Genomic DNA, 18,029 nt, shown 5'->3' with positions numbered 1-18,029 from the left:
ATGTAACAAAATGACATTAAATCACATGACAGCAGGGAGACAGACTAAATGTATCTTTAGAAAAGATTTGCAGTCTATTCAGCTTTCTTTTTAGTAGAGTTATAAATTAAACACAAATAGAGTTTTACATCTTCAGGAAAATGTATATAGAAAGGCTTACGTTTGCAAACTTTACATTTATAGTTTTTTTTTTTTGTCTTACGTATGATTCGTGAATGCGAGACGTCACACAGCGCGTATCCAACCGGCACGCGTCCTGTCAGGACACCGCCAAGCTTAGTTTGAATGCTGTGTGTCGCAGCTGAAGCAGTTCGCGCAGCCGATCTGAATCTTGCGCGATAAATGCAGATTTTGTCTAACTAATTGTAAATATAGACGCGAGTTATGGCGCAGCTGTAAGCGGGCTTGCTCAGGTAAGAGAAACGACGATTATCCGCGTGTGTTGCATAGTTTGTATGTTGTATGTGAGTGTAATGTAAGTTGAAACATTAGCTCGCTAGGTTCAATTAGCTTAGCTGTAACGTTAGCCGCGTCGAGCTAACGCGATACTGTCATCTGTGAACAACGCGTCAACAGCGCGATTCTCGTGGCCTGAGGATGGAAGCTTAATATGTTCACTTAACAAAAACATGTCAGAAAAAAGCAAATGCGGTTTATGTTTAACGTTATAGTACACGCATTATTCAGTGAGATCATAAATGTTCATCTTAATCTAATAAACATGTTGTTGATCTTATTAAACATGAGTTATATAACTTCATATCTGACAGAGTTTTCATAGTTGTGTGGTTTTTATTTTGAAGAAATGTACGTTAGGTCATATTTCGCATTAGTTGTCATTAGTTATGGGTTTTGTAAAGTTGTCAGGCATTTTACACAGTATTTTCATCAGCTGGCATTATTTTTACCTTTTCTCTTTTGGTTAAATGTGAACTCAAAGCATTCATCAGTGTTTTCAGGATTTTGATCGTGGCAAGCTTAAAATGTTCCCAGTGCTAACTTACTCATCATAATTGCATTTTTACTAGTAACAATTCAATTTTTACTATGAACTATGCCAATTAAATAGCTCTAAATCAATTTCTACTAGTAACAATTACATTTTCAGATCTAGCACATTCACTCTGTGTCTGCGAAACCACACTGTTGTAGCACATGCAGAATGAGAACTTGGCATTGTCTTGATTAAATAATCATGGAAAGACAGTAAGCAGTACATTTTTCTTTTCACCCATCCCATTAGCTCTGCTGCTCCCCCATACTATAGCAGCGTTTCCACCGCAGGAACCAGAAACTAAATAAAGTTCAGGGTAAAAAAAAATGCCCCTCAGAAAGTCCCTGCTGGTGAGGTGTTACTTTTTCAAAATTCCGGAACTTTTGGGGGTGGGACTTTGGCACTAAACATCCTGACTGGTTGAGTTCACGCCACATTGGTTGAGTTCAACCACCATTTATTCAGATTATTTTCAAAATATTACTGCGTCATGAAATGTAATTTTAAAAGTATTTCAGGTGAGAATGTAGTTGTTTAAAACTCAAATCTGTGGTTTATTTATAAAGACGGCGCCTATTTAAAAATGTGTTTCGTCGATCTCGGAGACTGTGAGCTCCACGCGATCATGTATCCATCTAGAGCAGCCTTACTTCGGCTAGACCTTCTGATATGTGCAGCTGTCTCTGATGTCTCTTTAGTGGTTAAACATAAAATATAATTTGTTTGGGTTAAATCTAACAAATAATATTTGGTCTGTATTCAATTTATCTATATGTTAAAATAAAAAAAGGCAAATTTATATAATATTTCGTTTCATTGTAATGTAATGTCTGTATATACACATATCCCTGAACTAAGTAAATTTCTGCAGCTATTATTATGTTCAAATGAAAACGAAAAGAGGCAGTGGTATTTGATATCATATTTCGTTTTATTGTAAATATACAGAGAGGAAAATTGCAGTAACCAAGATTAGCTGACGGATGTTATCAAGTACGCTGCTGTTTGCTGAATTACCAGATTTTTGTCATCGCGGACATAACACTGCTGAGTTTAATGCGCAAAGTCCAAACTATTGAAGATGCAAGTCCAAAATCAGCGTACTTTGTATTGAGAAACGCACACAGACCTATGCAACCAGTCTATTTGCCTAATCTTCCCGGTACTTTAGACCGTGGTGGAAACACAGAAAGCAACAGGTCTGGGGGGGAAAAAGTTCCTGGTACAGATTTTCCGGGTAATTTCGGTGGAAACGCCGCATATGACAAACATTTGCTTTTGCATGTCCTTGGTGAAAGTCTGGATTAGTGGTCGACCGATGCGTGTTTTTTGACAGCCGATGCCGATATCTTGGAAAGCAGGGGGGCCGATATGTAAAGTAAGTCGATATGATTTGTTTATTAATAAAATTATTAATATTTAAGACATTTGAAAACATTTGACAGTGGATTACAAAATAAATGTGTAAAAGAAACATACTTATGCTTTAGATGACAGTATTTTCACAAATAAATAAATATTTAATAAAAATATAATTTAAAAAGGAAGGAAACACTGTAACCAACAGAGCACTCAGTATTTTGGGAAGATTGTGTGCATTGGTAATCATATTTTTCAAATAAAGCCAGGGTAACCCTCCTTTTACATACAGCACACAGAGAAATTGACATGAATATGACAGTGGCCAAATGCATAAAGCACAGCTTAATTTAAAATCACGAGTTTAAAGTTTAAAGCATTCAATTCACACGGACCGACCGTCACAAAGAACACATGATCATGCTCGATAAAAATAAACACTTCACAAGCTCTCACAGCTGGATTCGACTAAGTTTGCAAAGTTTGTTAAATTAAATGTTCATTAGTCATTCAAAGATTTGTTTAAATTATATAAATGCGTATTTGCTTAATACAAATGAGAAAGTATTAATGTTTGCCTTTCTATTCCTAATACGCCTAATAAAAAATATAAAAGCAATCGTTATAATACTTTCTGTATACATTAATTCCATTGTTTAACCGTTCTATCTGATTATTAGACAGACTTCTATCCGTATTGGACAGGACTGTTAACAACGATGACAAACAAGACAGAGAATGTGAGCACTGTGTGCACTCAGGCACCGCCGCTCACAGTGTCATCAAAATAAAAGCCCCACCTCGAACACTTTGGGCAAGCAGAAAAACTTATTGGCCGATGCCGATATTTAAAAAATGCCAATTATATATCGGTCGACCACTAGTCTGGGTGGTCCCTTTGGTTTTTGAGACTGAGAACTCTGGCCATTCTTCCCAGAAACAAGTTGAATTATGGACTCATCTAACCACAGCACACATTTCCCATCTTTCTGACTATTTGAGATAAGCTCTGGCCCAGAGAACCCCAAGACATCACTGCATAGAATTGGTGTTTAGTTTTCTCCTAGAGTAACATAGATTCAAGTTGCATTTATTGATGCAACAGCAGTCTGTGGTAAGTGACAATGGTTTTCTGAAGTGCTTCTGAGTAGGGCTGGGATAAACGTTTATTTTTTAAATGATTAATCTAGCAATTATTTTTTTCGATGCATCAATTAATCTAACGATAAATTTTTTCAGACCGATTCGATTTTGATTATCTCCCCATTAATTGACTACTAACAATTTATACATGTTGATTTACATATCTGAATGAAAAAAACATGAATTCCTTAATATTGCAATATATGTTTATTGCTCTTAAAATTACAAAATAAAAGACTGACTAAGAATGCATTACTTTGCACTTGTATAGAGATAGCATTCAATAAAACCTTGAAGCCTTGAAAACACATAGCTTACTGAAACAAGCTTACTGAACACATAGCGCCTAGCTTACTGAAAAAAAGTTCTTCTTTCAGATGAAAATAACAACATCTTGATTTCTAGCATTCAATAAAAAAAGGTCACCCAAAATACTTGTTTAGAGCAATTGAAAGAATACAGTAACCAATGTAAACTTGAGGGCTTTAAGCTAATAAAGACAGTGCTTTTCCAAAAAAAAAAAAAAAAAAATTAACATTAGGAGCCAGCAGCCTGTCATGGAGAAAAAAAAAAATCTTCGAATGCTCCACTTTGGCGTTCCGCCCTTTTTCTATTGTGTCTAATGATTTTGGTTAATATGTACTAGAGAGAGAGAGAGCGAGAGCAAGACAGCGCTCGTGTAGTTTGAAGACTGTGAGTGCGCGAGCGTGCGTGAAACTTTGGTGTTTCGCCCTTTTTCTACGGTGTTTAATGATTTTGATTAATATGCACAAGGGAGAGAGAGAGCCAGAAGCGCTCATGTTGTTTGAAGACTGTGAGTGCGCGGCGCAACTATTCTAATATAAATATAAAAGCAATCATTATAATAATTTCTGTATATACATTAATTGCATTGATCAACCATTCTATCTGATTATCAGACAGACTTCTGTCCTTATTAGAAAGAACTGTTAACGATGAGGGCTGTGATGGTGGCTGTGACAACTGCGTCACCACCGCGGTTGTCTACTACCACCAGCGGTAGTGCATGTTACATCATGCACTCGAGGCACACTTGTTTTGTATACAAGTGTAATAACAGTTATAGTTGCAAATTGTTTTATTTAGAATTAAAGTAATTTACAAATGACCTCTAATGCCCTACACAGCGTTTCCTTTAGATTGGCAGGTTTGAGCGCAGGAAAATACAGTTAATGCATTCAGCAAACTGATTATGTGTTGGGCGATGGACCTTGTTGGGAAAACAAATACTACATCGCCGATCTAGTTCCATCTCCATTAATGTCACCCATTCACATTTGTACAAGTGTCTTCAAGTTCCTGTCATCGCAAACGCCTGTCTGGTCAGGTTTGCTAAGGCTTAGTTTGTCCAAACTGCCCAAATACAAATGAGGCGGTGATAAATGAAAGATGTTAACAATAAATGTGGCAACGATTCCTATTTCAAAAAGAGTGCATGCAGACGAGGAGTTAATGCGCCCCCGGCAGGGCTCCAAACTGCGATTATAAATATTAAATATTAAAATGCGAGTGAAGTTTTTGCTGAGGTTGCCACTGGCGACTAAGCATATGTATTTACATGTTATCTCTTAAAAAATTGCATGTAATGCCTTTTTTCCTGATTGTTTTGCATTCACATCTTTTGTCATGAATTCGAGCATCGAAATTTTAGTAGGAAAAAGAGTTTTAGGGGCCGTTCACATATCGCGTCTTTTGCGCGCTCATTTTCGTTATTTCCAATGTAGACGTGGTATGCGCGTTCATAATGGAAGCGACGCGGTTGCAACGCGCACACGGTGCGACGCGCTCACATTTTCCAGGCACGTCCGCACCCCATCGAGTTAAAAACTTCTCAACTTTTCAGAGAGCCGCAAGCGCACCGAAGGTCATGTGACAATAACTAACCAATCAGTTTCATCCTTTCCCGTTTCCATTTATCCTTTGCTGAAATTTCCGCGTCTTCATAGAGAGAGCACGTCATGGTTGCTTAGCAAAGGCAGACACCTCAGGGGCGCAACTGCGCGATATGTGAATGGCCCCTTAAACAGTCCTCATCTGCCGCGCAGCAGCACTGACACACACCTGATAAACGCACGCGAGAGAGAAATGATGGAGACTTGAAGAGAAAGTGCAGAAAAACAGCGTCTATTTCGTTCATAACTCGAACAAACTACAACAGGTAAAGCTGTCATCTGTGTGGATATTGGCAATATCGTTAATAGTTCTCGTTTATAATCATAAGGCTTCTTCTTAACAAGATATTAGTCCATGCTGTGTTCTGTTAATGCATGAACTTCATTATTTGAAGTGCACTTGCCGTCCAGTAATCGCAAAAAGCTTTGTGCTTTGTTACTTTTTAATTTACAAAGTATCAGCTTTAAAATTATTCCAAATTCATAACAAAATTCAAACATTAAATACAGTTTTGGTGCTCTTTAAGGGGCAGTACACATATCGCGCCTAAAAACGCGTGGAAAACGCAAGGCGTGCTGCTTCCTGATTTTTTTCCAAAAGCCTGCGCTCCTGACGTGTCTGCCGTTGCTAAGCAACCATGACCTGCTCTCTCCATGAAGACGCGGAAATTTCAGCAAAAGATAAATGGATTTGCAGCACTAAAAATCGCTTGCAGTAGCTCTGTTACTAAATTTATTTAAAAATGGCTATCCATATACAGCTATGATCAGCTTTTCCTTCATCTTGGCTGAGCTTTCAACGTTGGTACTGGAAAGGATGAAGCTGATTGGTTGGTTCTTGTCACATGACCTGCGGTGTGCTTGTGGGATTCTGAAAAGTTGAGATATTTTTAACTCGAAACGGTGCGGACGCGCCTGGAAAAAAACGAGCACGTCGCTTCCATTATGAGCATGCACGCCAACATTTGAAATAACGAACTTGAGCGCGCAAAAGACTTGACATGCGAACTATGCGGCAGGCGCGATCGCGAGTAGTGCCTCAGTTCAAGCAGCACGTGAACCTATCATACCTTGCTCTTTACTACTAGAGTACATAATGAACATGAATTAACATAAAAGGTAGGCTATTTTATAAGAGATTCTACAGTACAACACTTTCAAACTGCGGAAAACGTGTAAAGCTTGTAAACATTGCAACATAATATTAACCTCAGTAACCTTTCGGTGTCCATAAGCTCGTCAGTCAGCTAGAAAAATAACTAAAAAGAGGAGCATTTTGCTATATTTATGAGCTATTGAATTTTAATATTTTTACTTGTCTACATGATTCAACTCCTCCTATAAAATTTAATTTTACTAATTAAGAAAAACAGACTGAAAGTGTGAAAGACATGCACTCTTAAAAATAAAGGAGCTTAAAAGGTTCTTCACAGAACAATTTTGGTTCCACAATGGACCATTCAGTCAAAGGCTCTTTGAAGAACAATCTCTTTCTGACCTTTTCATAATCTGCTATTGTCTTCAAATGTTAAAGGTTCTTTATGAAACCATTTAGAGAGGAAAAAAAGGTTCTTCTATGGTATCATGAAGCACCTTTATTTTTAAGAGACTATGACAACATTTACAGGATGCATTGAGGAGGACCCCAAACTATACTCAGTGGCCAAGTGATGCTTATGGTCCATGATATTGGGACAGATTTTGTGTAATAAACAACACATGACTGTATATTTCAAGTTGGAAAAGTCATTTGGCTCCCACTTTAAGTGAACCTTCATTCCCAGGTCATCTACAAGATGGATTAAAATGCTGATAAAGTCAAGAAAAGATGAGACATAAACACGTCAGTATGATTAGGAAGTTAAAATGTAAAATAAATAATTTAAATAAAACACATAAAACATGTTTATTCTGTGGCACCTAAAAAAAATCATTTGGCACCTAAGTTTTTTTCTTATAGGAGCCAATGGCTCCATACTCGATTTTTTTGTTTGGAGCCCTGCCCAGGATGTATGCTTTTGCCTGGCTCTGCTTCGTGAGCCTCCACTGACTGCACACAGACCTTCCCAAACGGACAAGGCTTTTTTCAGTGAACCGTGTCTACACCGTACGAGACACCGGGTCGCAACAGGTGTGTCTAGTGTCTACCCAGGACATTTGAACTCTATGTCAGTACCTCATAAATAGTATGAGGCAGTTTACTGTTGGGGACTGTCATGTCATGCATCCAATGTAGCATCACCAATTGGTGGTAAAAATCTGCCACTCTTACAGCCCTACGAAGGACGACAGTAGCTAAACGAGAGAATGTGAGCTCAGTTGGGTGCGCTCAGAAACTGCCACTCTCAGTGCCGTCAAAATAAAAGTCCCACCTCGAACACATCGACCAAGCAGAAAAATGCCAAATATCGCCGATATATTGGCCTTGGTAATATATATTGGTCTACCACTAGTCCAATTTGTTGAATTTTACCCATTTTCAGTGTTTCAAAACCAAATGTTGATCACTTTGTATTAGTGCTGGGCGGTAGACTGGTTCATACTGACTACCGGTGTTTATTTTTCTTATGAATAATTATTATAAAATACCTTACAATACCAGTGCCATTTAAATAATGTTCGGAACGTGTCTGAGAGGGCTCTCTTTTCACTGTTGCACTGTGGCGAGGACACGGCTGTTTGTGTAACATACTAAGCATTAAGGTGAATGCGTTGCATGAGACAAAAAAGTAATGTAGCCAAAACCACTGCATAGCCGCTCAACATCAACTGTACATGCTTGTTGCTTTTATCAGATGATTTCGCGATTTATCAGATGATGACGCGATTACCTCCTAGGGAAGTGCGGTTGCTTTCCCCATACAGTGTATTCACATCAATAAACCAAGATTGCCTCACCTGGATTAAGTATTACGCTTTCTTTTTCTTATTTATTGGTATAACATGTGAAGCATAGTCATAGATGAAGTGGTAGGCCTATCTCATGCTAAGTGGCATATTTGGAGGAACCACTGATAGTAAATCAGATTCTTAAACTTTAAAGCTCTCTCACACTTGAAATAATTAACACTGGGTAATTCTAAACCCCAGGTAAATGGGATCCTGGGTAATCTTATTTTATGTTTTACTCAGTTCATACTTTACCTGGAGTTAAAGATTAAAGGGATTGTTCACCCAAAAATGGAAAATTCTGTCATTAATTACTCATGTCATTCCAAACCTGTAAGACCTTCATTAATCTTTGGAATGCAAATTAAGATATTTTTGATGAAATCTGAGAGCTCTCTGACACTCCATAGACAGCAAAGTAATTTTACAAAGTTACGAGAATACTTTTTGTGTGCAAAAAAAAAAAAAAAAAAACAAAAAAACACTTTTATTCAACAATTGTTCTCCCCGACTTTCACCTTTAATGTAAACTATAATCTGTACAACTCAATTAAAAAACTAACTGAAATCTGTTGGGTAAGGGGGAAGTAAAAATAAAAACTGAAATAATGTGGTTACATAAGTGTGCACACCCTTAAACTAATACTTTGTTGAAACACTGAGAACTTTTGCTCTTATTACAGCAGAGCACTCAGTCTTTTTGGTCATGACAGGGAACTACACTAACCTTTTCCACTGGTGGCACTTGCGCTACTAACTTTTTCAGTTACTTGGTGCAAAACATGATTTGGTTGCACAAATTATTTATAGTAATTACTGGATAATAATGAAACTGTATTGCATACAGATGTGCTTTTTATTTTACTTGCCATCTTTTAAATCACATGCCTTGTTCTATTTCTTACAGTACACACAGTGCATATCTCCGTCTTGTAGGTGGGGTTAGAGGGGCCCCGGTGCAGGTTGTACAGTGGGCCCTGTTTAAAATTGTTTAATTTGTACTGTTGGTTCATTCTATTTATTTATTTGTGCTATTTACATAATGTTTACATTTTTTAAGTTTGTTTTTGTTAATTTAAAATAGCACTGCATAGTCTTCACTGTAAAATAAAATACAGAGTCAAATCAAAATGTATTCAGACACCTTCAACATTTCTCACATTATAACAGTTTATTTGCTGTAGTTTAGAAATTGGTAATAAAATATGACAATAACTCAGAACAAATTCATCCTGATAATGTCAAATAACTTTGATAAAAAGATATGTAATGGAATCAACCAAAATTTCAGACAACTATCAATACTTTGTTGAACAGTTACCAAGCAAGCAATGCTTAATTTGGTTCAGTCTGTGGTGTGAAAAGGTTGCATTAGCAATTAAAGAAAGAAACACTTAAGCAAAACATGGTCAGGTCCCTAATTATTATTTTTTTTTTTAATCAATTTCTCTGGTAGCCTACAGTATGAAGAATTTTTGGGTATAATATTTTACAGATCACTATTTTGCCATACTTACATAAATGAACTAGTGTCCTGCCCCTGTTGAGCTCTATCGCTTTTTGCTCCTTTTTTTTATCTGTTTATTTAAACTGCGATTTGTATTTGTTCGTTCAGGTGCAGGAGGACGAAAACGTCCTGAAGGAGAGCTCTGTTCAGTATTGCTGTCTGTGAGACGCGGCTCTCTCGAGGGCACCGAACAGAGCGCGCGAGTAACCAGATGCCCAGTTCAGCTTTCCCGCATCGCGGGGCTGAAGCCAACTTGATGTGTTGAATGCTCTGAGCACGTTATAAATCGTATTCTTAAAATACACATTTCTGTTTTAATAAATGCTCATATTAAATCATAGCATAACACATAAGTACAAGGTACAATAATAATCAGTGATACATTTGTGAATCCAAAAAAAAATGTTGGTCGCAATGGCATTTCAGACGGTTGCATATGCGACCATTTTGGTCGCAGTGTAGTTCCCTGCATGAGTCTATCAGCATGGCACATCTTGATTTAGAAATATTTGCCCACTCTTCTTTTCAAAAATGCTCCTAATCTGTCAGATTGGTAGGGCATCTCCTGTGCACAACCGTCTTCAGATCACCCCACAGATTTTCAATTGGATTCAGATCTGGGCTCTGGATAGGCCATTCCAAAACTTTAATATTCTTCCGGCGAAGCCATTCTTTTGTTGTTTTAGATATATTCTTTGTGTTGTTGTTCTGAAAAATGAGCTCCTCTTCATCTTCATCTTTCCTGCAGAAGCCTGAAGGTTTTGTGCCAATATTGACTGGTATTTGGAACGGTTCATAATTCCCTCCACCTTGACTAATGCCCCAGTTCCAGCTGAAGAAAAACAGCCCAAAAGCATGCTTCATGCTTCACTGTAGTTATGGTGTTCTTTTGGTGCAGTGTTTTTTTCGCCAAATATACTGTTCTATTTTAGAATTATGACCAAAAATATCAACTTTGGTTTCATCAGTCCATAACACATTTTCCCACATGCTTTTTGGAAACTTAATGTTTTTGCTAAATTTAGCTGGGCTTGGAAACAATTGGAAGTGTTCCTTGCAACCCTACCCCATATATGGGAGATTATTGTCAGATGTTCTACATATCCAGTACTTGCCAGAAATACTTGCAGCTCCTTTAATGTTGCTGTAGGTATCTTGGCAGCCTCCCTGACCAGTGTTCATCCAGTACTTGGTATTATCACTGTTGAGCCATATTTTCTCCACTTGATGATGACTGTCCTAACTGTGTTCCATGGTATATCTAATGCCTTGGAAATTCTTTATACCATTCTTCTGAACCTTTTACAATGAGATCCCTTTGATGCTTTGGAAGCTCTCTGCGGACCACAGCTTTTACTGTAAGATGTGACAAAGAAAATGTTGAGAAAAGCCTACTAGAACAGTTAAACTTTATTTGGGTTTAATCGGAGGCACTTTTAATGATGTCTGGTGTGTACTGACTCCTGTTTAACATGAGTTTAAATGTGATTGCTTAATTTTGATCACAGCCAAATCTTTATTTCTAAGAGGGTGTGCACACTTATCCAAGCACATTATTTTGTTTGTTTACTTCAGATTAAAGTTTCAATTAAAGGTGAAAAAAGTTCTCAAATTATCTTTTCAGATAATTGAAATAAGACTCATATTTTTAGATCACAGAAACCTGGGATTTTAACGGGTGTGTTTTGACTTTTTACATCCACTCTAAGTGACCCAGATTTGGTTTTTGACCACTGAAAATGTATGACATTTACCAATTTGTTTATGGAGCTATATTTAGATTTATTTTTCCTGTTTATTACTGTTACTGCTTTGAATCGACCTGTATTATATAAAGTTATATAGAAATAAGTCTTCTAAGAAAGTAAATAGAGCTAGTTTTGATGTCTTGTTTTTAAGATTGTCACGCAGATTGTTTAATGTTTAATATTTGTGTTTTCAGCTGAACTGCAGTCACAAACCAAAGACTGACCACACGCTCGCCTGCACAGACATCATGGCTAAAGATGTGAGAACCACACTTATTACAATATTACTCAAATGTGTTTGTTGCAAACTAAAACTACATTTGAAAATAAAATTAAAACCAAATATCTGAAACTAAAATGTAAATTAATTTTTTTTTTTTAGCAAGGCAACATTTCTCATTTTAATTTAATTTTAAAGGGTTGCTATTATGCACTTTTCACTTTTTCAGTTGGTCTGTAATGTTGCTGTTTGAGCATAAAAAAAGATGTGCACAAAAGCTCAAAGTCCACTTCGAAAATAAATATTTTATTTAATAGAAATCACTTTTAAAAAATTACAATGAACGACTCGTTTGGACTACAATGCATTTTTTCTGGGATATGTGTTATTTGACGAAAAGGACAAGACCGGGTTTAGCTGGACTAGAGAAGGAAACAAGTGTTTTCACTATGTCAGGGACATGCTAGCTTTCCCAAGGAAGATTAATTTATAGTGGTTAAAATCATCCGGGTTTAAATCACGCTCAAATTGATTTGATATTGATGCAATATTTACACTGAAACTTGCAGGCGGCTATGGTAAGGGCATGACATTTCCTGACCAGACGTAGAGAGGAGCCAATCACAGCACATTTCATATTTCAGAAGGCGGGCCTTCATTTGATTCAGGAACTATTTGACCCGTTCATGCCAGACTTGGGACTTAACCTGATGTACTAAACTGAAATAAAAATTTATAAAATCTGTATCGACATACTGCTACAAAAAACTAATACAAATGACTTTTTTTTTTTTTTTTACTTTAGGTTAAAATTAGAAAGGAAAATATAGAAACTGATTCAAAATATTAATAACTATAATTGTCTCAATACTAAAATAATACTTGTTTACTGTAGCTTTTATTTCCTTGTTTACACAAGTTTACAGTTATATTTACTTGTTTACTTTACGTTTGGCAATTTTGTATTGTGGTTTAGTCTAAATTGAGCATTTAAGTAGGAAAATGTAATTCATATAAGGATGGATAAAATCAAACAAATCTAAAAGCACAGAAACGGTATGATGATATAATTATTGCTCAAGTGATCCGTGGTGTTCATGTTGAGCTGAAACTGACGCTGTATGTGTGGTTTTCCATGCAGATGTGTGCACTCACACTCACTGACATTCATGTCATTAACAAAAGCTACTAAACTTGCACATTTCATTTCTTATTAGATCTCACTGAGGAGCTGGTTTGGATGATTTTTATGGTTACACCAGAGACTACTAAACACAACCAGCAGCCAGTTATATCTCTGCATGTTTATGTTGATCCCAGCACATTTGATCATTGTAATCTTACAGAACGCGAGTCATCTGGTCATGAACATCCTCTTTAATGTGATTCTGTCTTTCTCACTGATCTTCAGGCCGGACTTAAAGAGACTAACGGAGAGATAAAGGTGTTTGTTAACCAGAATCAGAGTCCAGGGAAACGTGAGTACACGGTTACCATCAGTCATCAGTTCAGTGCATGACATCTGCGTTTCATACACAGTGTGATTTTAGAGGTTCATTACAATAACTAGTACCACATTCCCCTTCACAGTGATGCAATGATGGAAGGAGTAATCGTTCAAATACACATGGATTCAAGCTGAATTACAATAATCTGCAAACCACATGGGTTTGCTTTTCCAAAGCGACTTACATTGCATTCAAAGTAGGCCTTAGTGATAAAACGATAGCAGTATTTATCAGTGGTATACCTTAAATGATAACAACAGGAAAAATGTTCGATGTAGCCCATGATAGTATCACGCTTTTTTCATTTAACCCTTGTGTGGTGTTCATATTTTTGTTGTTCAGCCAGTGTTCGTGGATCTGGTGGACTTGCTGCATTTTTGGGTTTTTAATTCAACGCAATCAAATTTTATGTTAAAATACTCAACAGATGTTTAATTCATCCCAATTATAAGCAAAATAAACTGCAGATATGGTTAATATTTGTCCTTTATTTTTTGTTAGATCACATTCATGAATTAAAGTGCTACAACACAAAACTCACACTTACACTCTCAAACTCTCTCTCTCTCTCACACACACACACACACACACACACACACACACACACACACAAATACACATATAATAATAGAAGGCCCAGACATGAGGAGGACAGAGTGAAGGTACACACGACCTACACATTCCACACTTTTGGTAGCCCCGGGTCTAGTGGACCCGACCATCATGTATGTAATAAAAAATTTGTTCTGATATACGTTCTTCACAGAAAATGATCCAAGGCCAGTGAGTCTTGAGTTTGAAAAAATGAAAATGGGTCCCACAGACCCAAACACTATACAAGAGTTAAAGGTGCACACAGTGACCAGGAGCCTTTGAATCAAAAAAATGAATTTTAGTTGAATTTAAAACAAAACTTTGAATGTAGTTGAATTTTAGGTGTACGTCAGGGAGCCGTATCAGCGGTGCATGAGATTGCAGTGATGATGCAAGGTTCATCGTTGCATTTTAATGATTTTGTTAGTCTATCCAGTTGAGCCCACAAGATACACCACTGCTTAACATTCAAAATGTTAGACAAATATAGAAGCTCAATTCGGAGAGGATCTTGGTTGGTTAACCAAGCCATTCACACAGAGAACGCATGTTCAGTGCATTTTTGAGACCTACAACTATGATTGTTGCACTCAGGTCTCGCACAAGAGATGAGTAGAAAGCCATTCAACTCTTCTAACTTCAAAATGTCTCATTTTGTGTCTCATCTTTCTTAATGCAATCGTGTGATCGGCGCTTTTGGCTATTAAGCTATATATAAACAAAACAGCATCATGTATTTATATTGTTTATGCAATTTGCTAAATTGTATTTATAAATATTAGTTTAGATGTTATGCACTTTATTGCATTGAATAAACAGTTTAATGAGGTGGATTATTTTGCTGTGGTATCAGGTGACAGGCCAAATATTTCCTTACTGACAGAAGGCCACAGCTTGTTGGGCTCATGTGGTGACTGTTACTTCCTGACCAGTAGGAGTCACTGTGATTAAACACGCTGCACATGTTTATCAGAATTCATATCATGAATATTAATAAGATGTGTGTGTGATTGTATGCAGCTGCAGGTGTTCTGTCCTTCCTGACTGTTCGTCCAGCATCATTCACTGCAGTCAAACAGATTCTGCCCAAAACACTCACCACTGCAGGCGTTAACGTGCTGCCACATTTGGTAAGATGCTTACAGTCATGTTGTTTATTAAAGTCTCCATGTTTAAAAAATCTCCTACACAAGCATGAGAGTCACATGATGACACACAGACCCCTCTCTGGCCCGTCCCAATGTCTCCATGGGGATAAAGCCCTCCATTAACATTGTGTGAGGTGACCCGGGAGAGTCTGTGTAAGCAGATCACAGAACGCTGGAGTCAGCAGGATTACATTCCTCATCATCCTATTACACACCAGGTAGATGTGCTCAGGTGCTCGTGGGCCTAGACGCTGGACAAATGACCACTACAGACTAAAGAGTGTCAGAATCACAGAATTCAGTCTCCTGTACTTTCATTTGCATTGACTGTTTGTACTGAGAATCATAGTGAGGATGTTAATGGGCCTGTGTCTGTTCCTGCAGGTGATTGGCACCCCTCAGAGGACCAGTGTCCCCACCGGTGTCCTGTTGACAAGCCCGCAAACACCTACCACTCATATCCACACACCACAGACACAGACTCAAGAATCCTCGCCCTGGTCAGCTGGGTTAGTTAACCCGTCTGCTTTTTCACACACGTCCTTCATCCGTTACACTAACACTGCATCATCTGTGCACAACCATCTTCAGCCAGATGCATTACTCTTGTTAAAAATTGTGATTTTAAAATTTCTAGGATTTGCTGTGCTTGTTTGTGTGGCTGCACAAAATTTAGAGATTATTTTACAGTGTGGCTGTATAATGATGATAATAGTAATAGGAGTTCTTAATATAATATATAATAAAAATTTTATAATTTCTTATTACTCTAGGAATATAAATCTTAAGTTAAAAACAATATTTTTTCATTACTAAATAATGAAATTAAAATTAATATTTCTATTCAAATATTTAATTGTAAAAAAAAAATGCAGTATTCAAGAAAAATTATATATTTTTTGCATTACAACTAGGGGTGTAACGGATACGTACCTCTGTTTTAGGATCATGGTTCGATATGAGTTTGGTACAACAGGAAAAAGCAACATATCCCCAATTTTTTCCATTTACCGTATTTTCCGGACTATAAGTCACACTTTTTTTCATAGTTTGGCTGGTCCTGCGTCCTTATAGTCAGGTGCGACTTATTTATCAAAATATACTTGACATGAACCAAGAGAAATGAACTAAGAGACATGAACCAAGAGAAAACATTACTGTCTACAGCCACGAGAGGGTTCTCTATGCTGCTCAGTGCTCCTGTAGCCTACACTGAAGACACAGAGCACCCTCTCGCGGCTGTAGACTGTAATGTTTTCTATTGGTTCTTGGTTCTAAATAAATGCGACTTATAGTCCAGTGCGACTTATCTATGTTTTTTTTCCTCTAAATGACGTATTTTTGGACTGATGCAACTTATACTTAGGTGCGGTGAAAAATACGGTAGTTTGAATGGACAGTAGTGCTACGCACATGTAGTATAAGCAGTTTTTTTTTTTATTTGAATTAGATAATTTTAGAATTTCAAGATTTAAAGCAAAAACCAAATGGTTAGACTTTTTTTATTTGTGTAATCATGCTACATTAGACACCTGCACAAAACAAATAAGCAGACATGCTGAATAAAAAGGAAAATGATCTGCTTTTCTGAAAATGGCAAGTTTCCCTCATTCATTTAATAACCCACCACCCCAATGGTATGTACTGAAACTGTATATATTTGTTCCACTTTGTCGTCTTTTTTTTTAAGCTGTACATGTGGAAAGTGCAGTTTGATGACAACATGGCATGTTGTTTACTTGATGTGCTTACGCGCCGATAGCTAAGTTAACAACACAGAGATATTTGAAGCAGTTCTACTCACCGCATGCGGTTCCAACACATGATCGTGACCCTTTTTCGTTGGGACTGCATTATCCTTAAGAAATAAACGATGTGCAAATCCGGCGTCAAACTGGGCCTTGTTTGTAAAACAAGCATCTTCGAAATGCAGGGAACAAACAAAAACACTTGCACAACTCCGTTGATGCTCTGTAAAAATAAACTCCATCCACTGGTCCCTTAATGCTGTTTCTCTTTTGGTAATCTGTGCAGGGTTGTCTTGCCCTGGCAACCAAAAACACACTCCTTTTGTGACATTTCGCGTAGTGATCGACCGATATTGATTTTTTATAACCGATACTGATAACGATTATTTGCATATACCCGATAACCGATATGCAGAACCGATATTTATTTACTGTTATACTTCTGTTTTTGACAATTATTACAAAACAAATGAGCTGAGAAAAACCATTTTATTTATAACAATCACTCCCTCCTTGCATACAAAAAAAACTTTATATTTATACACAAATAAATAGAGGGGTCTGAGTCCAAAAAATTAAAGTGCACTGTTACTAAGTGTTTTTGTTTTAAAATAAAAGCTTTGATGAGAAAAAAAAAAAAAAAAAAAACAGGTAAAAAAATGAAGCACAAAAATGATTATAACATATTGGTGGGGGCGGGGGGCTATTTAGAAGTGCATAGCTATTAAGTAGTGTAACTTAATACTCCCAGTTAAGCAGAACTAGGTTGTAGTGTAGAAAACAGAGTCTTTCAGCATTCTGCCCTGTAAGTCTGCTTCGTTTGTTTTCATAAATGGCTCCCACTTCACTGAGGACTCTTTCACTGGGCACCGAAGACGGTGGGGGGCAAAGGAACTTTGTTGACAGACGAGCAAGAATGGGGAACCTTTTCACATTTTGTTTCCACCATTCAAGTGGCTTGCCCATCCTCCTATCAATCACTGATTCTGAAAGGTACTGCTGAAGCTCTCTTTCAAGGCTAGACCCACCAACTTCAGAACTAGTAGCATCAAGCAGAGTATCATACATCTCATCAATCAGTTTCTTCTGGGTTTCTTCTGTACGGGGCCTTTTTGAAACTGTGCTGGAATCATCTGACTGTGTTCCTTCACCTTGTGTGTTGTTGTCTTGCTCTAAGGTTTCTGTCTCCTCCTCAAGCCAAACATTTGCATTCAACAGTGTGGTGTCAGATGAAAAGGCATGTGCCTTGTACCTTGGA

General features: G+C 37.3%; 1 protein-coding gene across 1 annotated transcript in view; it reads left to right on the top strand.

Annotated features, from left to right (window-relative positions):
• The first annotated feature begins 237 nt into the window (after positions 1–237).
• tfdp1b (transcription factor Dp-1, b) overlaps positions 238–18,029 on the top strand; it is a 39,518-nt gene continuing 21,726 nt past the window's right edge. The window contains exons 1-5 of the mRNA XM_026255027.1: positions 238–413; positions 11,748–11,813; positions 13,185–13,251; positions 14,896–15,005; positions 15,408–15,532. Of these exons, the coding sequence (XP_026110812.1) occupies positions 11,802–11,813; positions 13,185–13,251; positions 14,896–15,005; positions 15,408–15,532 (314 nt within the window). The 5' untranslated portion in view covers positions 238–413; positions 11,748–11,801. The remainder of the gene's footprint in view (positions 414–11,747; positions 11,814–13,184; positions 13,252–14,895; positions 15,006–15,407; positions 15,533–18,029) is intronic.

This window comes from Carassius auratus, chromosome 1 (genome assembly GCF_003368295.1).
Source record: "Carassius auratus strain Wakin chromosome 1, ASM336829v1, whole genome shotgun sequence".
NCBI classification, from domain to species: Eukaryota; Metazoa; Chordata; class Actinopteri; order Cypriniformes; family Cyprinidae; genus Carassius; species Carassius auratus.
The sequence above is the reverse complement of the archived record's forward strand: the minus strand, read 5'-3'. Positions and strand labels throughout refer to the sequence as shown.